The 27654-nt window shown below is 40.2% G+C and overlaps 1 protein-coding gene across 2 annotated transcripts in view; it reads right to left on the reverse strand.

Moving 5' to 3' along the window:
* Positions 1-20619: 20619 nt before the first annotated feature.
* Positions 20620-27654, reverse strand: part of LOC147610633 (folylpolyglutamate synthase-like) — a 30476-nt gene continuing 23441 nt past the window's right edge. For both annotated transcript variants that reach the window (XM_086786139.1, XM_086786138.1), the window contains exons 5-15: positions 25156-25239; positions 24718-24774; positions 23589-23649; positions 23462-23508; positions 23285-23362; positions 22745-22909; positions 22241-22591; positions 21963-22041; positions 21652-21822; positions 21119-21297; positions 20620-20992 (exon numbers count right to left, since the gene is read on the reverse strand). In XM_086786139.1, coding sequence (XP_086642265.1) covers positions 20903-20992; positions 21119-21297; positions 21652-21822; positions 21963-22041; positions 22241-22591; positions 22745-22909; positions 23285-23362; positions 23462-23508; positions 23589-23649; positions 24718-24774; positions 25156-25239 — 1362 coding nt within the window. In that variant the 3' untranslated portion in view covers positions 20620-20902. The remainder of the gene's footprint in view (positions 20993-21118; positions 21298-21651; positions 21823-21962; positions 22042-22240; positions 22592-22744; positions 22910-23284; positions 23363-23461; positions 23509-23588; positions 23650-24717; positions 24775-25155; positions 25240-27654) is intronic.

Here is a 27654-nt window from a genome sequence, read left to right on the forward strand (position 1 = left end):
CAGTTACTGGCTTCTACCTTTAAAAATGGTAGGAGGGGGCAACCAAAGAGGGTGGGCAAGGGTGAGTCAATCATTCTTATTCATGATGGTTTAGATGAGGGAACCATAGTAATAGGATCAGCAAGATCTAGTAAAGAGAGTGTCCCGATATACAAAGTCTCTAAACAAACGGATTTAGAAGGGTAGTCTCAATGTTGAAAAAGAGATTTAGGAATTAGAAATAGAGGGATTAATTAGAGAAGCTGAAGGGAAATTTAAACAAAAGCTAAGGAGCAGTAAAGCTCTTAACACAATGATCTTCGAGAGAAGATATGGCAAAATAGAGAATTGGACATTATTCTAAAGATAATTTGAGAACAAGAGGAGACAGAACTTAGCTCTATGGAAGGGTCATGAGATGACCTCATGAATAAAATGTTTGAAACAAGGGATACGGTATATACTTCTAGAGTAAAAAATGAGATAAAACCTCTGGGTTAGAGAAAGTGAGATAGCATATGGACCACAAGATGAGCCAGCTTGACATCAGAGGTGAAAATACCTATTGGGCCCTTGCTTCATAGCAGTCCTACCCTTTGGAGAGTTGTAAAAGAGCGGTTAAAGGACTGTCATAACCACAAGACATGAACTAAAGGTTGATACCTCACAACATTTGAGGGAAGAAAGTAATGCTCTTAAATTCATATAAATCCTAGTCAATTAGTGGGACATTACTACAAGAATGATGACATGAATGCTTCCATTCCTATCTATCACAATGGATAGGAAACTATGATCTTGGATGGTGGAGTAGGAGTGAGCATCATTACCAAAAAGTGATGGAAAATGGAAAAAGTCAACCTTAGAGTAAAATGATCTTTTCATAAAAATCTGTGAGAACCATGGGAGTCTTGCAGCAAAAAAAATAAAAATAAAAAAATTCTTCTAATATCATCACACCTTTGCAGTAGGTGATGAATTTCTTATGCTAATCAGATTCATAGATGTCAAACTTGCTAGACATTTCATGAGGGAAGCTAGGTTGGGGCATGATTGGGCCTTGGACCAAGTAAGATGCATAAGTTCTAAAGGTGGATTTACAAAGATGGAAGTCTTATTTGATGGTGGCTAACCTCTTTGGAAATGAGTTTGTTACCACGAGAACCACACTATATCAATTCAAACGTGCAAACCATAAATTTTTTTAAACAAGGGTGGAGAGGAAGATATGATGTATGCATCTCTCCCTCAATTTTTTTTTAAAAATTGGATCCACGTGTTGTCAACAATTGATGTACTCCCTAATTAGGGAACCAAGTATATATTCATTTGGAATCAACAAAGAATGGTCCTTTAACTCATGTCTTAATGATAAGAGTTGGGACTATTGTTGATGTTTTGAAAGCAAAGTTATCAACAAGTTTTGATAGTGAATCATTATCAAAAGGGAAGTGCATTAGAAAATGGTTAAGGCAAAAGTGTTATTAAGCTAGACAAAACAATATGCTACAAAACAAATTGACCGATGCACAATGTTTAAGATAAGTCATAGCCATGAAGATGCATGAGCAAGGATCTAGAAAAAATCACTGTCCTTCGTAAAACACAAGAGAGACCCCACTCCCCAAAAAAGGCTAAATTGAAACTTTCAAGATTGGAAAGGCGGAGGATAAATAAGGCCTTAGCATAGAATTAGAATGAGAAGCCAAGAGAATTTTGGCCCAGATCAAGAGGCAATATAAAATGATGTAATGGATTTAAGACCTATTCTTGAGCATTATAAATCATATACATTGGTGGGTGACCAAACATCTCTCTCTCTCTCTCTCTCTCTCTCTCTCTCTCTCTCTCTTTGTGGCAAGTCTTAGCCCACCTCCAAGTGAGTATAAACCAAGTGTGTGTGAGATCTCTCCCTGACCCCTCAACAAGTATGGCTAAATTCTTCTAATATTAGTCAATTTTGTAAAGAGAGAGTAATAACTTAGAGAGAGAAAAAATGATTTTTATTCACTACCTAAATAAAAAAATTTCCCTTTTATTTGAAGAAATCGAAAGGAAAAGCATATTGTAGAACTAGGGCTAAATTACTAATATCTTAAAGATTGTGTTGTTAATAATACCACTAGAAGGAGCTATTAGACTACTTAAAAATCACTTTTTTTGAAGTTTTGTATGCTATTAAACTCTTTATTGATATAATTAGAAATATTTGAAGCCTTTTGGCTAGAAAACATTATAGTTACCCTATAGAAAAGATAGAGAGAGAAAAATATTCTAGAGAGAAAATGAGTTTTGATGATGGTATGCCCGAGCAGGATTCTTCTTCTTGATCTTAAGAGCTTAAATGTCTGGTCAGAATTCAAATCACAAATCCATCGAGCAAAAGTGGCTAGAGAGATACTTTCCACAGAAACACTCCTCGTACAAAGACCATCCATTTCAGAATTTTTTAATTTGGCTTGGAATAGGAATTTTTATAAGGTCCCCAATGGATAATAAAACCCTATGAAAATAAATAAATTTAGGTACAAAATACACCAAGAAATTGATAAAAATGGGCCATATGACACCTGATTTGACATAAGATTTGACTAAGGGGATTAAAAAAACAGCACATGGAAAATTTCATTAATAAATTAGGAGGGGGAGAGACCAAAAGGGAGAACCTACAAGAAGGGATATTTTATTACATTTTTTGCATTAAAAAATAGGAAGTGGCTTAAATCATGGAGTATTTTCAATGTTCCAAGCATGTGAGCCAATTGGATGAAATTTTTTGATAATTTTGGTTCATTTTTCTTATCCAATTTGGACCAAGTAAAAGTTTAAGCTAGTTCCTCCAAAGGGGGAACCCTCCTAGACTATAAAAGGAAGGGAGGAGTAGAGAAAAATATATCATTTTCTGAATGAGACCCTTACTCTTCTAAATATTCTCATTATCTTCTCCACGGAGAGGTTAACGTAATCAAGGTAACCATGATCCTATTTTTTAAGCATGCGTAGTTAATGAGTTATTTGATTAATTCTCTAAACATTATAGGTAGTTGCTCAATCTTCCTTTTTAAGCATGCTAAAATTTCTTCTCTCTCTCTCTCTCTAATAAAGGGTTTCCTATCCCTTCTTCTTATAGTTTAATTAATGAAATTCCATTCTTTTTTTGAGATCATGACATAGTAAGTGAGTAAATTTTTGCAAAAAATAAAAAGGTTGCCAAATAGGGGACCCTACCTTGTCTCTTTTCCATGAGACTGTAAAGCTAGCATGGGCCTCCCTTCTTTTAGAGTTTGCATAAGTCGTTAAGCTTAAAAATCTTAGTCATAATCATTTTCAAATAGGTATTAGATTCTTGAGTCTCTCCTTCTCAGAGGAGACATAATTAGATGATGGGAGCTTACCCTTTCTCTTCCCCATGAGATTAGGGTAATGATAGCCTAAGAATTTCCTCTTTTCATAGTATCCATTAGTCCTTAAGCTTAAAGAGCTTAATCAAAATTGATTTGTTTAAAGAAAAATGATTTCTTTTGTTATCTCTCCTTTTTATAGGGGGGAGAATTAAAAAGAGAAGCTTACCCTTCATGATATGAGTATCGCCCTGGGTTGTTCAAGTTACGAGTAAGTTGGGCCAGATCAAGTAGAACTATAGGTTGCATATTAAAGATTAATGTCAATGAATAGAGGAAGGAATGCTACTTGTTACATTCATTTGTATATGGGGCCATTGCATGAAAGAGTACTTTTGATATACTCACATTTAAGAGAAAGGAAAAACTTATCTTGTCCCATAAGATTTCTCTTTTTATTCATGAACTTGCATAAGCTAGTAGTAGATGAGCTATGCTTGAAACCCAATGACCCACCGTGATGGTGAAAGAGGGTTTTTGAAGAATAGAATTCAGGTTCACAAGCTTTTGTTGATGTTAAGGGAAATCATTTTATTAAGAAGTAGTCATAAGCGCACTTCATTATACCCCAAATAGTTTATGGAAAAGTTTACTAATGGTCATTATTGTTATTCATAAGATATGGTTAAGACTAATCCTTTAAAATTTTGCTACTAGCCATTAGTAAGGGAGATTTATGTAAAAGTTTACTAATGCCATTTATGTTATTCACAAGATATGATTAAGACTAATCCTTTAAAGCTTGTGCTTAGAATAAGCATAGAAGTCATAAACTAAAGCAAGTTACTAATCTTATATTTATTGATATTGGCAGAGCTAACCTTACTATATAATGTTAAGTTTATAATTCTATTTACATACATGATGATGTTAACCCAAATTCTTAGTTGGAATGGTTAGTTCATTTCATTTCATTATTAAATAAGATGTTAGAGATGCTAATATGTGTATTCAAACATCACTATACCTAATGTTGAGGTAACTTAACCCACATGTAGGAAAGGAGAGTCACTTGATATGCACATAAGATTATATGAATAAATCTTATAAAAGGTCAACTCTTAAAGAAGTAATATCTTACCAGTACTTTAAAGGAAGAATTATGTTGGGAGTTATCCCCATAAGAATCAAGGGGAAGATTCCCCAAATTTATGCAAGAAAGTAATCATTGAGAAAATAGTCTTATAAAATAATAAGATAATTTATACCCTTCCTTTTTCAACGTGTAAGAGATGTGTCCTTCCCTAGAAGGCGATGCCTCTGAAGGGGATGAGATAAAGACATTTCCTATCACCTCGAAGAAAATGTTGCATTAGCTATGATTGATGACCCATGGAAGGCTAGCTTTCACCCTCCCTTGTTATATTATCTAGCAACGTGAGGCCTCGTTAGATTCGTTCTAGAGGTAGAGGCTTCATAACTGGTTTTGTTTGCGGCCTTTTAAGGATGATCACGGGTTTGTCTGAGGGTTATGGAAAGCTTTGAGGTTCCTTCACTAAGTCTATGATCGGCTTTAGGATAGGGTCTAGGAGATACGCTTAGGTGAGGTTAGAGGTTAGGGTTATGAAAAACTTTGAGATTCCAGAGAGGTAGAGGCTCCACAAATGGTTTTGTTTAGGGCATTTTAAGAAGGGTTATGGGTTTGTCTGAGGGTTGTGGAACACTCTGAAGTTCCTTCACTAGGTCTATGATTAGCTTTAGGATAAGTTATAGGATACACACTCAGGTGAGGTTAGTGGTTTGTACTTGACCACTTGCTTTATCACTGGCTCTAGTTTAGCTTGTATCTTCCTTACAAGCTCTTGGGCTTGCTTAATTCTCTCTTTCTCCAACATGGGGTTGGGGTACTTGAGTTTCTTTAGAAAATTTTCATAATATATGGGCTTCTTTTCTTTGGGAAGGGCGGGTTTGAGCAAGAGATTATTGGTTGTCCTCACAAGGGAGGTAGCCTTGGAGCTCTCATCCAAACTAGAACTGCTTTCAATGGTACAACTTTGTTGTCCTTGATAACTATTTGAGCATTGTGTTTCTATGTACTCTTTGAGGTTTTCTTCTTTTATACCTATGGTTTTGGGTCACTAGCCTTTTTAGGGTCTACTAAAGCCTTTGGGACTTGCACCTCAGGCTCCCCAACTGCTTGCTTCAAAGATGAGGCCCGTGCTTTCTACTTGTTATGGTAGCCTTGGAGGTTTCTTTGGCTACTACCACCCTAGTCTTATCTTAGATCCTTATGATGGCATTGAGGGGGATTGTATGGATAAGTACTCCTTGTAAACAAGTTAAGGCTCACCAAAGTGGTAGCATCATATGTTTTTGCCATGGAGAAAATTGTCATTCTATTGGAATAATCCTTGTAAGCATGGTTAAATAGGACTCATAGAGGCTCCTATTCAGGATATCCATAGGGGTCATACTATTTGTTGCTCATATATAAGACTCATAGCTTTCTTGTTTTTGGTTTTCTATATCTATGGGTAGGGTCACCATGTATTGTTGTATTAATGATGCGATTCTTGAAGGAACCAATTCAGGTGATAGTACCAGAGGTGGATAAGGCAACTGGGGTGGGCTACTACACATGCCTCATGGTAAAGGGTTTTAATAGGTAGGCACTAGATCTTATGTCTCTTGGCTGCTAGCTATGAGGAGTGGCTAGTGGGACTTGCAAGGCCAGGGATTAACTTGGCATGAGGAACATTGGTTATGGTGCTAGAGTCCACCTTGTGGGGTTTCCTTAGTACCAATGATGAGTTATGTCAGGGTGGCAATGAGCACAACATTCTTGTTGTCTAGGCCTTAGTCATTGGTGTGGACACTATGTACTTGAATGATTTTGGCAGAAAATCATACACCACATCTCTTTATGGGAATAGATGTGGGTGTCTTGCTTGAGATACTGTCGCCCTACTACTACTGGCCTAAATAGTTTAGTAGAATTTCATGTCCTCAACTCTAGGAATCTAAATGGTGCCCTTTGGCCATTTTGATGATGTGTCCCCTATATCTTGGTTTGGATGGATGACTTCTATATATTTGTCTACATCCTTAGCTAATGAGGCTTTTAATGATGTCCCCTATCTCTTGATTCGAGTGGATGGCTTCTATATATTTTGATGATGTGTCCCCTATATCTTGGTTTGGATGGATGACTTCTATATATTTGTCTACATCCTTAGCTAATGAGGCTTTTAATGATGTCCCCTATCTCTTGATTCGAGTGGATGGCTTCTACATCCTTATCTTGTAGATTTTCTACCATGTGCATCATCATCAACAAAGATGTAATGCCTAGACTAGTAGAGATGGTCATGAAGCCTCTTTCTCTTAAGACCAATTATAAATCAATCACAAATCATTTAGTCATTTTCCCTCCATATGAGGTGACCCGTCTCACATGGCGATACTTGGTTCTAATAATGTAATCTTGCATGGTTTGTCCCTCCTCTTGCTTGACGTTATAGATTTGTGCAATGGGGCAACTCTTTTGCATGGTTCTAGACCCAAGGTTGGGTAGAGACCTATGATACATTTACTTATCTAAGTATTCATAAAAGAACATTATACCACCCATATGGAATCTTAAAACTTTATCAAAATATCTATAAACATCTAGAAGAGATTTTGATTTCGGTGGTATATGACTTTTCTTTAGAGCACATGAATATCCTACTATTGTCTCTCTCAAGAACAACAGTTAGAGCTTAATATATTTTTGAATACCACTAAACTCTCTCCTCCCCCAAAGCCCAATGATGACAAAGAGGGGGAAGGTGTGTATCTGTATACATATCCGAGTCTACATAGGCCTCTTTCTTCTAAGTCCCTCATCCCATGGGCAACCCAAGCCTACTAACATTGAGAGACAAACTAGCATAGAATTGTCTTCTCTACAACTGGACTTTGCCACTAACATTGGAGCCACCATTGGCCCCAAAGCCAAAATAGCAGTGAGCTACATGGAGGAAAATTCACCATCTATTCAATTCATGGCTCCCTATCTTACTAATGATGTTTTGTTACAATTATCACATTTAGATTATGGAGATCTGATCCGAGTTGGCAATCCAATGCTAAGGCCAAAGCTCTTCTTCAAACTACTCATGTAGGTGACTCCATACAACCCAATAATATAACTATATCTAGAGGCTAGCATGCTCCCTTTCCAATAAGAAAACCCATGCCAAAATGGGGAAGAGTTAATGTCAATGGTTGGCTAAGAAGGGCACTTTATGGAAAAATATGGTGCTCCACCAAGCTAGCCAACCTGCAATTGCACGACTTGCTCAAGATCCGCCTTATAACATACATTATAGCTTACAATTACCACAGGTGAAAGATGGAGCACCTAGTGGAGACATGTGGTGGTGGCTACTCCAAGGTAGATACAGATGAAGCCTAGCCAAAGATAGAAGATTTTGAAATTCAACTAGAATGGAGGAAATGATCTCCGATCATTCCTAAGTTCGGAAGAATGTATATGTGGTTGATTCCGACACAGTAGGTACATGCTCATCAAGAGGCGGTTCATCCCAGCCACTTTTGTAACAGATCAACATAGATATTCACATGATGTTTGTTAAATTTATCCTTTTTGAGCCTGTAACTTTTGACAACATACAGATCCAAAGGAAAGGTTTATTATTATGGATTAGAGTATGGAGAAGAATCCCAAATCCAATCAAGTACTATGCTTTGACATGAATAGGGGACCTAAAGATTGGGGCATTTGTATTACTATCATCTTCATTGCCTCTACCAGGTTACATACATATCAATTTTGAGGACATGACAGATACATCATTTTGGACACTACTTCCATACTTCAGATGAACTCTCCGTAAGCTATAGTCCAAGAGGAATCATTATAGGTTTAAGCTGGGAGATGAATTTTAGGCCTTAAAAATGTTTTGAGGATGGAACATACATTAGATAGGGGGGTTGTTAATCCCATTTTGGGCTTAACAAAGGTGCTCCCTACTATAGAAGGGAGTTATGAAAATAACACTAAAAAAATTGTACATATTATGAGAAAAGTTGGCAAATGACCAAGCTTATTAAGTTTGGGTGCCCAAGTGTAAATATGGGCCAGTTGTATATAAGTGAAGTTCTCATAATGAAAAAACGCACAATTCCCCTTCGTGCCAATTGAGTTGTGCATGTCTACTTACTCTATCTTGTTGTTGAGAGAGATAGAGAGTAGAATGTGTGATTCTTGGTGAGAGTGAGAGTGAGAGTGGAGTGTGTGATTCTTGGTGCATGTGCCTCTTGCTCATTGTGAGTGAGTGAGAGTTGAGAGTAGAGTAGAGTGTGTGATTCTTGGTGAGAGTGAGAGTGAGTGAGAGTGAGAGTAGAGTGTGTGATTCTTGGTGTGTATGCCTCTTGCTCATTGTGTGAGAGAAAGTGAGAGTTGAGAGTAGAGTGTGTGATTCTTGGTCCATATGCCTCTTGCTTATTGTTGAGAGTGAGTGAGAGTGAGAGAGGTGAGTCCTTGCAAGGACGTGGAGTATCTTCTTGGTGGTGATAACAAGGAGGAAGACATTGGATCTTGAAACCACTAGTGGATCTTAGAGACTATGAATCTTGAGCCGTAAGCAAGGTGAGTATGATGGTTGTTGTTTGTTTCACTTTTTCTAGAATGGTAGACTTCTAGAGAGGCTGTGAATGGTAGACTTCTAGAGAGGCTGTGAATGAGCCATAACATACCCGTTGAATTATCAAGTCATCGGAGGGTGAAATGTGCCAAGTGTATAAGAGTAGAGAGAGAGAGAGTTGGGTTATAAAAGGACAAATGTGCCAAGTGTATAAGAGTAGAGAGAGAGAGTTGGGTTATAAAAGGACAAATGTGCCTAAGTGTAAATCCTAAGCATAACACAATATGTTATTCACAAGGTCTGTTACTATTGAGTGGCTTGTGTTGGAGAGACAAGCATAATGGTCACCTATACCGGATGCGATAGGCATTGGTCAAGTTTGAGTCAAGTTTCATGGAGTGGAGGGGTAAGTCCCACTCACACACTACACTAATCGCAGACTACACTTAAGTAAAATCTTGACTTTGAGAGCCTCTCAAGTACATTCCTATAGATGGGGGCACTAGCGAGAGGATAGAAGGGAAACCTTCCTCTGCTTGGCCTCGTGTATGATGACCTAGTGCCTAATAATTCCATATTCCATGATAAAATCCTCTCTTCCACACTATGAAAAATTATCCAAGGTAAAAATGTGGTCATCAATAGGCCATGGATCCCCATTGAGTGGTCTTGCACTATATGCTTCTTGATGTATTCAATTGCATCCATAGGTGTGCCTATATTACATAGACACATGCATTAGGCACCTTGACCCTTAAACACTTCACCTAAGATGAAGAAACCCCAATGGAAGAAAAATGAAAAATATAACTGCCAAGTTTTAGATTACTAATCCTAACCCACTTAACGATCCTAAATTTTGGATTGCCACCTAGCTCGTGATCGTCAATCCCATTGCTTTGATCTTGATTGTTGATGATCCTAAAATCATCACTTCTGATTGATGATCCTAAAATCTTAACTCCCAATCACCGATCATGACTTTAGGTGATCCTAACTCCTGCTCTCATCGATCTTGACCTTCTCTGATCCTAACATTAGAGTGTACATTTTCACATTGTCATATCAAGTTAGATCGATGATTCCAAAGTTCTATGTCCAAATCGCCGATCCGGCTTTCTCTGACTCTGATCATTGATCGTAAAGAAACTAGATCGCCCATTCTTCTGATCATTGATCCTAATCAATGGATCGTCCGATCACATTTAGATCATCCAAACTTTTAGATTGGATTGTTTATTTCCAAATCATTCATTTCTACTTGAGTCTAGATCATCAACATCCTGATCACCTTTAGTTCGGTTCGCTTATGTTTAGACTATCGACACCTAGATCGCCAACTTTTGAATCCTCACATTCAGATCGCCGACCTAGGGTGATTTTCACATGTGGCTGATTTGACTAGGAACCCTGTGTAAAGTTGAATACCTACTCACAGCTTATCTTCACCGATGATCTAGACATATGTGCTCCTAAAGCTCTACCAAAAGTTACTCCATTCGATTGGATTTCTTGCACACACAGCTTCCATGCACTCAAAAGGGAATCAAACGATTGTTGTGAAGCTGAAGTCACCGATTCGTTACTCAAATAGGGAGTAATAATCAAATCATGGAAGGTAATTATCGTGCAAACTGTTGTTTACATTGTGCGTAACTCGCACTAGTGTGGTTGAGAGAGGTTAGCTTATATGCCATAGCCCCTTTGCTCGCTACTGTGGAGATCTTCATTGCCGCCCGTGCTCAGCCTCCTCCACCCGGCCACCCACCCAGGTGGCGCTAGTGCGGAGGCTTCTTTCGTCGTGCTGAGGCTCTGAGTCTCACTTCCTGCCCTGGCTGGGCTACCGACCATCAGCTCCGCCTCCCCTCTTCCTCTCTCTCGCGCGCGTACACACACACACACACACACACACACTCCACTATGATGATGATATTTCATCCTCCATAGCTCAATGTGTGATCCTAGGATTCCAACATACATGGCATAGCCCCATAAACCTATGCAAGAAGGCCTCTTGCATTTAGTTTGTTGCATCAGTACAAGGAGAGAAGAAGCACAATGACTATCGTGTCGGGGGTGTAGTTGGGAGAACTGCAGGCCCGCAAGGAAGAAAATTATAGCACCTAAGGATGGGATCCCCCCTTATATCCCCTATCAAATCACTATAGACAAGATGGGTTACTCCAGAGTTGAAGAGGGTGAATGGCTACATGCTAAAGTTTCACATCAAGGATGGTCATAAGCGATAAAGAATATTATGGAATGTTGCCATCCGCAAACTGCCACAAACTTGTGCTTGAGGGAGGATGCTAATGCTAGCAACAGGCTCTTATAAAAAGTAGAAATGCTCAACTTCTTAAGGCTTTCACCCTGGGGAATGAACTTTCTTAGATGCTTCCAAGAAATGGCATCATATGACTGCACAACCAAAGCATTTCATGTGGATCCACTCCAAGGCCATGATAGGCATATGGTTATTTCAAGGCTCACAATGGAGGGAGTGTAAAACTCACGGAGGTTGTCCAGAGTGATCCATTCATGGGTTAAGCACAATGCCACATAATTAGAAAGAACAACTTTATTCGTCCCCACACCACTAAGTTAAAAAAGCCTCACTAGATGGATGCCACCCTAACTTACCTAGGCACCCCTACCAAAGAAATATGCACATATTTTTCTATTTATAAGCTCAACCATTATATAGAAGTAGACATAAGGATAATCCTTAAACTCTACCGAGCTTATAATGAGAAAGATACAAAGGTGGTCACTCCCCCGTAGCTACCTGTAGAGACTTGCTTCTAAATCAAGGGGAAAGAGATGAGGTTACTCTTACCCATGTAGTACCGCTTTCTTTGCTTATCTCTTGAGTTCTTCACATGAGCCGACCCTCTGATAACATGAGAAGAATGTGGGGAGAGAGTGAGCTTGAGCTCCTTGCGCAAGCAAACACGCACACACAAGTAGACAAGCACACAAGGGGCTGAATTTTATTCTCTTCTCTACAACCATAACATAAAGAGAATATAAAGAGATAAGAGTACATCCTATATAAGAAAGTGATTTTTCTATTATAACTTACAAAGGTCGATCCATAGTGTGAACCTGACAACTTATTGAATCCGACTAGATAAGTTGGCACTATAACTATGTTGTAATCCTAGTACACCAAAGTGGCTGTTACATAGTCTATAAACCATTGGCAACATATTACCCATAATCTCACCAACCAAAGTGTGGAACCCAAGCAAGTCATCAATTTCCACAGTACTAGTTGAACTCAATATCTCAACATCGCCTAGCCCATCAGCGCTACCTAAAGCTTTTATGTACATCTCGCTGCTATAGAGATCGATCCCATATTATACCACTTCACCTCGCTCGCCAACTTCATGACGTATACAAAATCTGTTTACATAGTTGCTTAACACTAGTAATAGAGGTCGGACCATTTGAAGGTTTGATTGACTTAGTGTGAAAATTTATCATTTGTATGAGTAATTTGACAGTAAGCAAGATAATCATTCCCTTGCAATAGTTTTCTTGTAAGCTCCCCTTCTTCCCTCTTCTTTCTTGCTTGCAAGCTATTGGATTCTTATTACAAGCTAGATAGATGCTTGTTTGCATAGGTTTTATAGGTTCTCTTCCAGGCTTCTTATTCACCTACCTTTTGTAAGAGAGAACCATCGTGAAGGACCATCTCTTATTGCTTCCATATAAACATCGAGAGCTCTCTCTTAATCCCTTTGGCAAAGAAGCATTCCGGTGTAACAATGGAGTTAGGATGTGACGGATAAGTTAGTGTACCCACATAGGGAAGTTGCACTTTGCAACTCGAAGGCTCTTAACAACACATGCTTTGGCAGGGCTAAGATAAGCTCTTGATTTGAATATCGATGATTCCCAATCTCTTTTTTTTTCATGGGTTACATCATTCCTTGTAAGTTGTTTAGAGAGCACAACTGGCCAATGGTCCCAAATTCCTATATTTTTCACGGTTACATAATAGTGAATATCCCATTCTAAATCCCTATATTTTTCATGTGGTTACATAGTGAATATCCCATTCTAAATCCCTACCTAATGTGACCATAAGCAAGTTGTGTGCCTCTATTGTAAGAATATGGCACAATGGACAAAGATACAGTAAGAGAAAGTACACTAGACAATACAATAGAGAGAATGGAGAGAATTTTAAAATTTTGACTATACCAAACAAGAGATAGGTACAATATGATGGTGTTGTCCACCCATGCACTCTAGTGTAGAGCTTAGATGGCCATCTAGATAGACTCTGGATGCAGGGCGTACTAAGAGTATAGGGAATATATACTCACAAGCATTGGATGCCTTAGCTTGTGCCAACTATGTCCATTTATAGTGCTACAAGTAGTGCGGTGGACACGTCCAAGACGTGGGTTGCAAGTAGTGTGGTGGACACATCCAAGACGTGGGTGGCTATGCTACATTGAGGTGGTTCAGCACCCCATATTCATAATGCATCCCAACCAACCACCGCCCACTAAAGATAAAATTAGTACCCGAGAGAATATTCTAAGAAATATTCCCTATACTTTGACCCCAACTAACACTTGTTCCCCTTATTATCTCCGAATCATAAATGGTCACAACTACGACCCCTTCCAGTATCTAAGCTGGGGTTTCCAGTAAGGATATGTGCACCAATGGCTTCTCCTCATAATGGAGGCCGTACAAATGTGCACTATATATCAATGTAAGATACATGCGGGCATTGAACATATACTAATATCTATGTGGTGAAAACATAACCATCTCTAGATATTAAACTATTCAACTTGTAGGTGGCATATGGAGGGGCATTAGTTAGTGTTAGGACTCATCACCCGCACCAACCACGGCATGATAATAAGAGTTGCACCATATTTTATGAATATCACTATCAAGATTTTAGGCTTGTGGACTGAGGTGATTAAAAATATGAAAATATTTTAAATGTGCAAATCTTAATCAGATGCAACCTTCATGTTTTACTTGATGTCGAAGCTCATTTTATTCAATTTTCGTGGTTGCCACTCCCGACTCTTGAATCACTATTGGAAGAAACACTAATGAGTCATCTACTCTCATGGAAGAACACTCCATAAATATTCTTAAACATAAATGATTTTCCATGTGATATATTTGTCTTTTGTACATTTCTTCACATTGTACATTTCATCATATGTGAGTAAGCATTTAGAGTGCTTATAATTCTCTCAATAGGTTCCTATTCACAAATAACCTTCGATGCCTTCCACCATCTCTTTACATAGGTCTAGGTGCCAAACATCTAGAATGGTTGTGATGTTGTTAGGAGGTCCACATACTTAAATTCAATACGCTTTTGTGTTTTCTAAAATTTCAAGCGAAATAGTCTTAAATCTCTTGACTTTTGTGAGGGATCATTGATTTGCTTTCACAAGGATCTTGTTGGGAAAATAAGACCCGTGCCTTCGGATGTTGGCCGCTCAAGATTTGTGTGCTTAGTGTGTGTCTCGACTTTTCTAATTTACGAAAAAGAAACCAGTAGTATTGATCCAAACTCTAAAAAATCAACTATGTCTTTATGCTAGTCAATAAAGAGATTTTCTCAAAGAGAATCCTGAAGGGTTGGACTAGCCAAGGGACTGAAGCAACACACATTTGTAACCATAAACTATGCTCTCTCTTTTTTGCAAAAAAGGAGACTTCTATAAAGTATGAATCACGGCTGGAAAGCTGGAACAAAACAAAATCTCATCCCACAATATAGGTTGATCTCAACCAATATGGGGTGCAAAGGTGCCAAGAGAGTCTTGTGGGGATCATTGAGAAAAAGATCCCTTGATTCCACTCCCTCATGAAATCAGTGCCTAGATTTGGAAGATCTCTATATACGAGTGCATGTGGCCATAAGAGTTTGAATAATCTCCACATATAGTACGAAAGCACTAAATGTAGTATATCTGAGTGTCCTCAATGCCTCTGTGCACTTGGCCTTCCAAATCTCCCAAGTTATAATACTGGCAATGAGATCCCAAGTAGTATCAATCCTCTACTACAAAGGTGGCCTATATTGGGTATGAGGAATATCCTATAGCATGGAGTATTGGGTTGTTGACAGGTGTGAACAACCCCTAGCATTTTAGCATTAGCTTGGGTGTGAACACCCCCTAGCATTACGAGCATTAACTCAAACAAATGAGTTGTGGGATTTGGTCATTAAAAGATGTCATATCAAGAAGTGGTTACAAGAGGGTTAGTGGGGAGTTCGGATCTTGTGGAGGTTATGGGAGCCCAATTGTCACATGGGTATCCCAAGTGTCATATGGTTGGATGGCTATATAAATCCCCTCTTGTAAGCAAATTGGAGGGGAAATACACTATGATGTCTTACTTGTGTCTTTATCTTGTTCTTGATCCAAGTATTCTACTCCATACTCATGTGTACATGTGTACTCGATGGATGTGTGTAGAAGCAGGTGTTTTCCACCATGTTAGCAAGCCTATGCTAACACTTTGGCAGGCCCGATGCTAGAGTCCTAAACTCTCTTTCCTACACCTTGATCTTGCTTGTAGCTTTCCCATTTCACTCCCCTAACTTCTACTCCATGTTCATGTGTGTAAATGTGTACTCCATGGCTACGTGTGTAGAAGCACATGTTTTCTGCCATGTTAGCAAGCCTATGCTAACACTTTGGCATGCCCAGTGCTAGAGTTCCAGACTCTCTTTCCTAAACCTTGATCTTGCTTGTAGCTTTCCCATTTCACTTCCCTAACTTCTCATTCTAAGGATGAAGATGTAGAAAGAAGAAGTAGAGAAGATGCAATCCCAGCCCATTCTTTCAAAAATTGCTAAATCTTGCAAAGGTCATAACTCATTGAAACATTGGATTGATATGCTACAAAAAGAAAAGTTCTAGATCTCAACCTAATCCATAACTTCTCTTCAGATGTGAGTACAAAACTATGACTCCATTCCTTGCTATTTTTGCTACAAGTAGGTACAGTCAAAGACGCATAGTTCTGCAAATTTCTACAAAATTGGGTAGCATTGTAAAGGTTATAACTCTTCATAGAAGCATCGGATTGCTATACTGTAAAAAGAAAAGTTATAGCTCTTAACATAATATACAACTTCGCTTCAACAATCAAGTTCAAAGTCGGCCTATTTTTGTGCTATAGTCTCTATAGGCAAAAAGGTCATTATACAATGCAATTATGTTTTTATTTATGGATTTTTGTAATGCTTTTTGATGGACACTTTCTTCCCTTCCACTTGATCTCTAAAGATGATTCAAGTATAATATATTTCCATTCATTCTCTCTCATTTCTTTATATTAAGGAGTCATATACCCAGCCAACTCGGATTACCGCCAATCAAAATGGAAAAAAGGATAAAGACGTATAATTTTTGTGGAGAAACTATTAGAACTTTAGAGCAAACATATATTTTGTTTGATTCAAATATTGACCATGCAAAGTTGGTTGATATAGATGACTACATCCACATTCACATCCACAAAGAGAAAGAGGAGGCAAAAGTTAGCCAAGAAAGTCAAGGAGAATTCTTGGATTCAGTGATTACATGTGATGGATTTGTATGTGATATCATGGTTTTTATCAAGCTAATGCATGTCAAGAAAGTCTGTCATATAGGATATATTCTTATGATTGTTTTATGCACATGATGATGCTTTAATAAAACTTTAATGACATTGATACACATGTTTTCTTGAGGTTATGCCATAGTGAGATAATGTGGTTAATGCAGATTTCGCTACATGCAAATGGTGCTTTCTAAAAGCTCCCAAGTTGTTCACATGCTTTGCTCACAACATTAAAAGAAAAGTTTAGGTTAAAATGAAAGTTAAATAATAAAGTGAGATTTGGAGCTAAGCTACCTATAAATCCAAGAAGGTATAGAGCTAGCTACCTATAAATCCAGTAAGGTTGGTTTGGAGCTAGAAGAGAGACCCAAAGAGGTCTCTACCGAGTTGCCTAAAAATTCATTGAAGTTTGAAACTAAACTGCTTGTAAATTCAAGAAGGTATGGAGCTACTTGCTTGTAAATCCAGTAAAATATAAAAACCCACAGAGGTGTTGACTCACATGATAAGTCTTTAAAAAGTTGAGGATCCCATTTACATGGATCCAAAGATAATTTGTGATTATATTATTACACATGTTAATATGATTTGTTGATGATACTCATGATGCCAAGATTCCTCATAAGGACAATGATGATGTCCATGAGGTTATAATATCTTAAATGATGCTTTGCTCATAATGATGCTTTGCTCATAATGATGCTTTGTTTGAAGTCATGCCATAAGTAACTGGCCTTTCGATGATAACACCACCCAAGTTGGACTTTTAAGTTTTGACTTCTCTTTTGAGAGGTCACTTCTTCATGTACATGTTCCACATAATGTGGATAGGAATCTTCTTTGACATGTTGGCTTTGATTATCCAACTCATCTATGCCTACTACATGGAGTACATGGAACACATCCTTCACTTCTGTGAGAAACTCGAGATAAACAACCTAATCGACATATATGGTGAGTAATTGGTCAATTTCAAATACATCATTTGTTTTATGTTGCCTTGAAAGATTGCTTTTACCAAGTAAAAATTATATTACATCAAATTAAATACATGAGGACCAAAGGAGAGGCCCAAAGAGATCCCTATTGAGTTACGTGTAAGTCCAAGAATACGGCATGAGAACCGGAGAAGATGCCCTAAGAGGTCCCTGTCGAGACGCATGTAAGTCCAAGAATACGACATGAGGACTAGAGGAGAGGCCAATAGAGGTCTCTATCAAGTCGCCTGTAAGTCTAAGAATAAGGCATGAGGGTCGGAGGAGAGGCCCAAAAAGGTCCCTACCGAGGTACCTGTAAGTCTAAGAGGCATAGGACCGAAGAAGAGACCCAAAGGGGTCCCTACCAAGTCGCCTGTAAGTCCAGGAAAAACCGAAAGGAAACAAAAATGAAAATGTTAAAAGCATAAGAAAATTATAGAGGAAAGTGATGTAATGATTTCTAGAACATAGTTGCTTGTGTTGTAATTTCAGGACCCTAGGGAGGACTCAACTTTTTGTGGACACCCGAAGCGGAAGAAAACTTTTCAGTCTCTCGGAGACGGACTTCCAAAGATGAAGTTGACTTCTCGAACGCATGGAGCAAAAGCAAGTGGCTACATCGAATCACCTATAGAGTTGGTTGATGTGGATAACTACATCTACATCCACAAAGAGGAAGAGGAGGCTGAAGTTGGTGGCCTAAGCTAGCAAGCTTTACCCACACAGATGGTAGCACACTTGAGTGCATGTGCCCATGGACAAGATTCTTCATCGGATGGGTGGAAATCATCTTCCCACCATCTCCTTGGTCTACCATCACTTTTATTTGGTTCTACATGATTATATTATATGACTTAAGATGGCTTGCATTATATCTTCACCTACGTTTGATAGCCTTGTCATGGTCAATGACCTTCTGTCTCCTAAGTAAGACCACCCCATGGTAAAAATCACTAACACACTGTAATGTGGAAGCCACACTCCTTGGCCCATTAGAAAAGTCTTGAGATCTCCATACATCTATTACCTTTTGTGAAAGCTCTACATTTAAGTAGAGATGCTTAAAAATGCACTCTCGAGGAGTAGAACCATGGTATCTCGGAGCTCTAATACATAAACCACTAGGCAATTATTAGATTTGCAGGTGTCAAGTGCTATGCGTGTATGTCCTCCCCTATCAAGAACCCAATCATCGACATAGAAGCGATCTAAGCGTGAATCGATGCAATGTGCATCCTTCCTCCTATTAGACTAAGAAAATAGGAGAGAAGATGACCTCCTTTGAATATCATCCTCAAGCCAACAATCTTTGCCATGTATAGAAAGAATAAACCTCTCCCAAGAGGCTCTCTAAAGTGGGTACACCATAGCCACTTGTCTTCATCTTTTGTTTGCGGGTTGCTCAACCATATTAAAATCACCCCCAATGATCCAATGATAAGCATGAGGGAGCAAATCAGTGAGGGCCTTCCAAACAGAAATCCTCACCCCTTTATGATTAGGTGCATACATGTTTAGAATACCAATGTGTGTTCCATCCTGGAGAATGATAATCCACTGCGCTCTAGCATGCAGCAGAATGACATCATGTCCAATGATGCAAGGCAAGATAGGGGGCTAACACTAAAATAAATACACCACCTTTTGTTCGTGTAGCTCCCGCCAAAAGGTGACCGGACAATAACTTGCCAAATCTTGCAAAAGCAAAATGTCCATAGAACCTTCTGTGACTGCCAAAGTGAACCTGGTTCTTGATAAGTTGTTTCCGATGACATGGCAAAAAAACACCAAGCCCTTGTATGTTCCATGAGACAATCCTCATGAAGACAAGGACTGAAAGCTGCGATCAGATCTCTGATCGATGAAGAAGGGTCCCCCTTTCAAGGTGGGAATGTGTCTTCCATAAGTGAGCGAAGACAAATTCTTCAAGGAGAAGCCCACCTTTACTTCCTATTCCGAGGAGAAATCCTTTCCCTTCTCAAGAATAGGAGAAGGGGAGTGTAGTGTAGCATCATCATTACATTCCGGAAAACGTGATGTATCATCATCATTACATTCCTGCTGCAATGGGTCCTTATCACCGTGACAACCCAACTACAAAAAGCATCCTCATTCTGTGTTGAGTCATCATGTTTAGGGTGTTCCACTGAGTGCATAGGAGCCCGCTGCAGGGATGGGGGTTCGACGATCCCTACCATCACCCACCGCTGTGTACTATGCTGCGGTGCAGGAGCGGCATTAGGGGGAGACATCTGTTGGACATGTCCACGCTGCCCCTAATGCAGCCCCTGGATCCAGGGAATCTCTAGCAATATGACCATGCTCACGACAAATACGACACTGAGCTGCTCTGCCAGCAATCTCCATTCTTTAGTGAAAATGTGAGCAATCCGGTCTTTGTGATGAGATGTAACCATCGATGGAGCAGAACAAAAACTCGGGGTACTCAATCAGAGGTTGCGGTAGAGCGGGCGGGAGAGGGTGGACGGTAGGAGCACTAGCAGTGGGCAGGTGCACTAGCGAGCAGGAGCACTCGCAAGCAGAAGAGAGGTCAAGCAAGAGAGGGTGGACAACAGGATTGGAGAAGCTGGGCAACAGGCAGAAGGCGCTCATGTGCAGGGAGGGGACTTGCGCAGCAGCACATGGCGCTTACCACAAACTGTGCTTTCCCATGAGTTTTGAAATGAAGAGTCTAAATTTAATACGATGTCTTACGATGGTCTTTAACTTAACCAAGAGATGAACTGTGTGCAAGGAAAGTTCAATCATCCACAAAACGCTCAAGTTGTTGCGATCATCCAAGAATAAGAGCAGACGTGTGGGTGTGTGAAAGCAAAAGTGACAGGTGGGCCAGTACCTCACACCAGTCCACAGCTAGCTCAACCAATGGATCTGGGAGCAAATTACTCAACTAGTCCAACCCACCCCACCTTCTGCATATTCTGGCTTTGATAACATTGCCATTTCTCAAGAACTCTTAAATTCGCATGTCATAGATGAAATGGAACCCTCTCGTCTAGGAATCCGAAATGCTTTAGGTCTAGTGTGATTACCACCTTATTTTTTTAGTTAGAAAATTTCACATTTACTTGCCAATTAAGCATTCTACCTTGGCTTGTTTTAAAGCAAGGGTATTCCACAGTTAGTAGAAAAAGAGGGCCCTGCTCTGGACAAGGTGTCTGGTCCACCTCTAATCCTAGTCATGCCCAACTTTTACGAGTCAACATGTAAGATCATTGAGTATCAAAAATATGAAAGTAGCATGCAATGGCATGATGATACAAAGGCAAGAGCCTCTAAAAAACGTTGGGGTCGTAAAAAGAATGAATGGCTATCTCTATATTTATGTATTGATGATAACATCATGACCTTGACTTTGTTTGCATATCTTCAACAAATCACCAACAAGGTACAATGAGCCGGTTACAAGCACCTGCAGGAAGGCATATGGTTATCATATAGACATGGAATGCTGGCCTTTGACCACCCTATATGGATCAAGAACACACAGTCCACCTTTAGTAGGACCAATAATGTATAGATTAGTGTATAGACAAACCTGAAGCTCAACAGGATTCCCTAGTGCCAAGCACCTTAGCCAATTTAAGGCTGCTGGGAGGGAAGGCATAACAGCACTAGAAGGACCAAGGATGCATTTGTGATATAGATAGCCATGTTTGCCTTCTTCCATGAACTTTCTTAGTTGTACCAACTCCGTACAAGGCTGAACAGTTGAGCCTGCAGCAAGCAACAAAATGGGCATCACACAAATAGCCTTACACAAAAGCATGCAGCACACATCCTTCACATCATAGAAGGAAGCCTGGCTAGCTCATTGAGCACATGCCTGCCATGCCACAGAACATATCCTTGCAATATATACTTGGGCCAACTGGACTTGCATACAGATTCACCTTGTATGTTATGGATATGTATGGCCCATAATGAAGCAAAGCTAACCTTACATTTCTTTTAATGGCTTTCCTTCATTCTTTACCCTAAATATGGCATAGCAGAAAAGACTTTCACAGAGCTCTTAGAACAAAAGTAGCAATCCCCATATGGTGTTTCATTGCTAAACCACTGCGCTACCTTTGCAGCATTCTTCTTGAAGGGATTCCCAAGTTTGCTGCAGCACCTTTTGCCAAGACAAATCAGGGTCTCTCTCCATTGCATTGGTGTATATATCGGACACACTGCGTGTGTCGATTGAGCCTGTGCTTGAGAACGGAGGTACAAATAAAGCCATGTTTATGTGAAGCCCTGCCAAGCAGACACAAGTTTCATTCATTTTTCTCAAAAATAAAGCCAAAGGCATCAGGACGTTAAAATCGTGAACCAAAAATTCTGTTTGAATCAAGCCACTGAGCTAGGTTGTCATATCATTTTGAGTAATAGCCCACCATTTTGTTCACACGTTTTCATAAGGTGTGGCAAGAGCAACTTAGGATCGCGCTTTGGCATGCAGTTGAATAGCAAGACCTGCAGCCATCCATATCATATCAGAATCCAACCGAAGAGGAGCCTATGCAACACTTTGCTTAAGCAGAGCTTCTATATTTTCTCTCTCTCTCTCTCTCTCTCTCACACACACACACACACACACGCACACACACGCACGCGTGCCACTGGACCCCCAGATTCAGACATGCGGAATCCCACAGAAAAAAACACCACTCACCCGCTGGCAATCTGACACCGCCCTCACATTAACTCTAGCCAAGTGTCCATCCCCTGTTCCATACCCATTACCGTTTGATAAGGTCTCTTCACAATGCCTAATGTTCTTCTTCTCCTTATCCCTTGCATTCCCTTGAATTACAGCAGAAGAGAACCAGTTCGCACACGCTTCCAAGCTTTCCGGAGAATGCGCACCATCCAGGTAAAATGTCAAACTTCCAGATTTGGGCTCACAGTGTAAAGCTTCTGCATTGAAACTATTATGATAGGATATCACATCATGGACAACTTGGCCCCTACCAGGCCATGTGGTAGTCGCAAGGCCACGAAGGTAAGTATCAGGAAGATGACCCTGCCAAAGCTCCAGCAGATAAAAAACATAAGCATATACTGTCGCCAAGGACTAGACAAAACATTCAGAGGCTGGAGCTTGTCCATGTCAGTCAGCTGTTCTGCACTGGATATAGTGACAAACAGGAATTAAGGCAAGTAGACTACCACTGACCTCGTCAAATGTGGCCACCCGTGGATTTGATTGAAGCTTCTTCTCCCATGCAGCACATAAAGCTACAGCAAGTGCTGCATTTACACGCTGATGCTCGCCATCCAATCCAAGCTGTATGGAATCCACTAAATATGACTCCAAGGCTGGTGCGATCCCAAAAGGTACCTAAAGAAAGATGCAATATAATATCAGGGGGCAGACTGGAGTCCGAAACACACTGCTGCTACTACATTATAATATCCATCCTTCCTGCTCACAATTCCATAGTTTTCAGCCAATCACAGCACAGAACAGTATGCCAGTTATAATTGGGACAGATTCTGCAAGCTCACATAAACAGTCTAACAGTTTCTCCAATTAGAAACAGCAAACCAACTGTAGGTATTCAGCAGGAAGGATGATGGCCTGGAACCGCCCATTGTGCCTCAAGTTCCCATCACAGAACGGCCTCGCCCATTTCCACAGGAACTGGAGGCCCCACCGGAGACCCCCCTACTCCATCTTTGTTATTGGCATGTAAAAAGGGATTTCATGATTTACCGATAAGCTTCTAGCTTCTTTCTGAAGAACTTCCATTGCTTCGGATTGCTGGGGAACAGAAAATGCCGGCACACCTGCCTTCAAAAGACTTCAAATCAATCACCCAAGCCACATGACTCCCTCCATGCTAAAAAATGCTTTAGAAACTCTACAAGGTACCTTCAGTAGATTCAATACCTTGAAAATTCCAGCTTTTTGGCTTGCTATTTCTGCCAGCGTATTTCCTGCAGATTATCCAACTTTAATATTCTCCATAATTGCATCAAACATCTTTTTGGGTTGTCTAGTATTTAAAAGTAACCACCTAAAACCTCCATGTGATCGAAACCGAGAGATGTTATTCCACAAACAGTGGGAGTCTGAACCTGTAGGATAGGCCAACCCAAAAAAAGACAATTAGGCAGCATGCTCTTAGACAGGTGGCATGTGTAAAACTACTACCAAGTGTAATCTCTTTACTTCACTCAAAACACTATTCTTTGTTCCTTGCACATATCCACGGTTACTTTAAAGTGTACAAGGATGCGTGTAATGGCAGCCTTGATCAGCTAGTTCACTAGCCCGCCTGTGTGCACACTTGGGCAAGGTATTCCCTAGGTGCCTGCTGCCACCCCTGGGTGCCTTTTGCAATCCTGTGCATTTTGCAACAAGCCTTGCCCTGTACTTGTCTGGATGTGCCATGGCTCATCATACATGCACTTTGTCTTGCAGACCACTTGGTGCAATCCTGTGCATTTTGAAACAAGCCTTGCACTGTACTTGTCTGGATGTGCCATGGCTCATCATACATGCACTTCGTCTTGGAGAACCGCTTGGTGCTCTTGTGCATTTTTTGCCATTGCAGAAAATCCTGTGGCAGTGTCACTTGACCTGAGATTTTCCTCATTTATTAGCCCAGTGGAGGGAATCCCTTCCTCCCTGATATGGTTCCTCCTGAAATAGCACGTTCCTGCTCACAAGAATCTTTTTCACCTCAGCATCATAACTTTTGGTCTCCACATTATGTTTTAAAATAAACATTTTCACCTCCTATGCTCAGACTTGCTAATGGTACATATACATGATATCGATATCCAAAATAAGCCTAATGTTGTGTTATGCCTGCCCGCCTTTGGTACACAGCAGATTCAGGATGTAGACAACTGTGTTGATTGCTTTGGGCCAAAGAAAGGGAAGCTTCCTCTCTCATGCATATTCTGCACAAAGAGCTTAATTTCTCTTGTTCTTATTGTTACTAATGACCATTCTAGAAGATGATTACACATGAGGTGAAAATATACAGCTTTAAAATATCATGATAAGCACCATGATAACCTATCCATAAAATTTGGCAAGAGTGAGAACAGACAGATGTAACAAAATAAATAATGTAACAAGGACAATAATGGCATAATCACCTATGAGACCATCACTAGCCCAAGTATAGCACTTACAATATTGGTTGCATCATAGCGTCCGCCAAGGCCAACCTCGAGAATAGCCACATCAACCTACAAGAGTCTACACAAAACTTAAAAGTTCGACAAACTTGATGATGCTACAAAGAACTCCTATTATGTTGTCAGCAAGCCCTTGCCCAAGTAGCTGCCATACCACACTTCCCAGGAGGGGGTGTCAGTTCAATCAAGCACCTATCTATCTCTCTCTCTCTACACACACACACACACACACACACACCCCTCTACAGAGGGGTGTGTGTGTGTAGAGAGAGAGAAAGATAGGTTCTTGATTGTAGAGGTGTGTGTGTGTGTGTGTGTGTGTGTGTGTATAGAGAGAGATAGATAGGTGCTTGACTGAACTGACACCCCCTGTGTGTGTGTGTGTGTGTAATATCTATAATACATATATAAAGAAACTTGCTATTGACTTACATTCTCCACTGTGAACATCTTCAGAGCAAGAAGAGTAAGAAAGGAGAAAAACCAAGGCATTGGGAGGCTCGCACTTGTCATAGCCTACAAATATCATAAGGGCAGGAGAAGATTAATAAGAGAATTGATCCAACACCCATAATTCAAACTATAAGTGCATTATCTTATCAATGTGGGATTAACAAGAAATCTTATTAAAGGGGCCAACAATCTTAGTAGTAAAAAGTATAGGGATTGGACCTATATACGTAAGTGCATGCTCCACGCATGTTCAACACTTGTTCAAGCCCTGGAGAGGCCAACACACCTTCCACATGTAGGATCCACTAGGTTTTTTTTGCCAAAAGAGGAGTTTTTTTGTTTTTCGAGCCAGGGTCAGAAATGAGCAAGCTCGTTCTGAGACTTGAACAGAGAAACGCTTTTGTCATTAGCTTCATCGTCTCCAAACTCAGAGATAGTTTCACTACTTCCTTGAGGCATTACCTTGGAAGACCCATGAGTTGGGCACGACACCGACCAAGTACTCCTGAAGGAGCCCATGTACTGTGGGACTTGCCATCTGGCGCACCCACTAAAAACTATGTATACCTGGTGGATTTCCAGATAGGAATTGCCCTACCCAAGTTGGACGTCACCGCATCGGCTCGAAAAAAATAGGACTTCTCCACTCAAAATACCTACACGAGTTGATAAAAAGGGCGCCCTCCTCCTTGTGTCTGCCCAAACCATAAAAATATTAAAATCTCGTCCAATCTGGTGTGAAGTAGGTAATAATTTCCGAGCACATGAACATTCGCAATCAAAATACCAAGCATTGTCCAAGCCGACAAAACATGTCACACAAATAAAACAAAAGCCAGCACACATGGCTATGCAAAATGTTACTAGAAAAATTTCCCATCTTCTCATCTGCATACCTGTAAGTCTTCCGCCGTGCACAACGCGAAGACCAGAATGTTATGGACACCATCCTTGCAAATCTTGGGCACTCACGGGCACCGCCCATCTTGGGTAAACCCATACATGTCATACTCCTCATGAGTACCACCCATGAGTCCCTTGTACATTTCCAACCGTAAAAATAGGAGATGGTGACATTTCCCCCAGCTTCTACTCAATTGTTTTCAATTGAAAAGCTTCCAAGTATGTTTTAAGGAGCTCTCGATACACCTTAAAGTAATCTTCGTCGACCCACTTCGCATCCAATGCCCAGTAGTTCCGGAATTTCACGAGTTATCTATGAACAAGCTTGCCAAACAAGTTTCCTAAAAGTTTCAAATGCGTTTCAAATAGGTTTCGTAAAATCAGCCCAAAGTTTCCTACCTACAGGTTTTTGCATGTACAAGATTTCAAATATATATTGTATAAAATACGTAAAAATAACACCAAATGCATAGAATACGTGGAAACATCAATTTGAAGCCTACAGTCTTTGAATCACAGATAACAAAAATCATATTACCCATCATCAATGTCAAATGATCATGATTCATAGACCATGGTCCACTGTCCATGATCCATGATCCAATCATCCATCATTCCATGCCACAAAAAAAAACCATACATGACATTACATAAAAAAAAAACTTTGCTCTATGATCTCCCTCTCATGTAGTCTGGGAGTCTGGTAGCCTGGTGCTCTCGGTCTCCGTCTGGCTCGGAGGTCCACAGCACGTTGAAGTGTAACCCCCTCCTGTGTCAAGATAGGCACTGGGATAGATCTCTGGAAGAAATCAGTGAGCTGGAGTTTTCGCCCACCTCTCCCTGTGGTATGAGTTCGTAGCAGTGTCTCTCTGTGGCGCTGTGTCTCTAGCAAGAACTGGCCAAATCTGCGCTGGTCTACGGACTCCATGATCTCGCGGAGTGAGGGATGTCCACTGAAGATGGTGGTGTATCTCTGAGATAATCATATGCCAATGAAAATCACCAACCAGGTGCTAAGACACTTAAATAAGTGCCATGCACAAGAAACTAGTGCCTCGCACAGAAACATGTGCTATGTACACAAACTGGTGCCATTCAAGAGCATAAACCATGGTGACAGAAAAGCTGGTTCTCCATAGTTCTGGCAATCCTTTCTCCCAATCCCAACAATTCCCATATTCTCCCATACAATCCCAACTCTGATCAACAAGCATGGTGTGGAAACAATGAAACACTCACTCCACAATCGCAACACGAATCCACGTGTATAGTGGAGTGTTCATTGAATTGCCCTCTCACAATCCCAACATGAATCCACATGCGTGGTGAGATGAACAATGAACCTCTTGGCCTCTGTATGGAGAGATAGTGTGTCACCAGCCTGGACATTTTCCAGTCTGAAAGGGGTCTAGTGGACTCCAGGATGTTTAAATATTTGGAAAGTACAAGCTTTGGGAATGGGGGATTATCCTAGAATACAAAGGACCACACTCCTAAAATTTAGGAGAGTTGCTATTTTTGGCCCGACTCCGATGGAAATTATGTTCGCGTCATTACATCTGGAATTGAGCAGAT

The sequence above is a fragment of the Cibotium barometz genome, chromosome 49 (genome assembly GCF_041138505.1).
Source record: "Cibotium barometz isolate CiBa-2024 chromosome 49, ASM4113850v1, whole genome shotgun sequence".
NCBI lineage: Eukaryota > Viridiplantae > Streptophyta > Polypodiopsida > Cyatheales > Cibotiaceae > Cibotium > Cibotium barometz.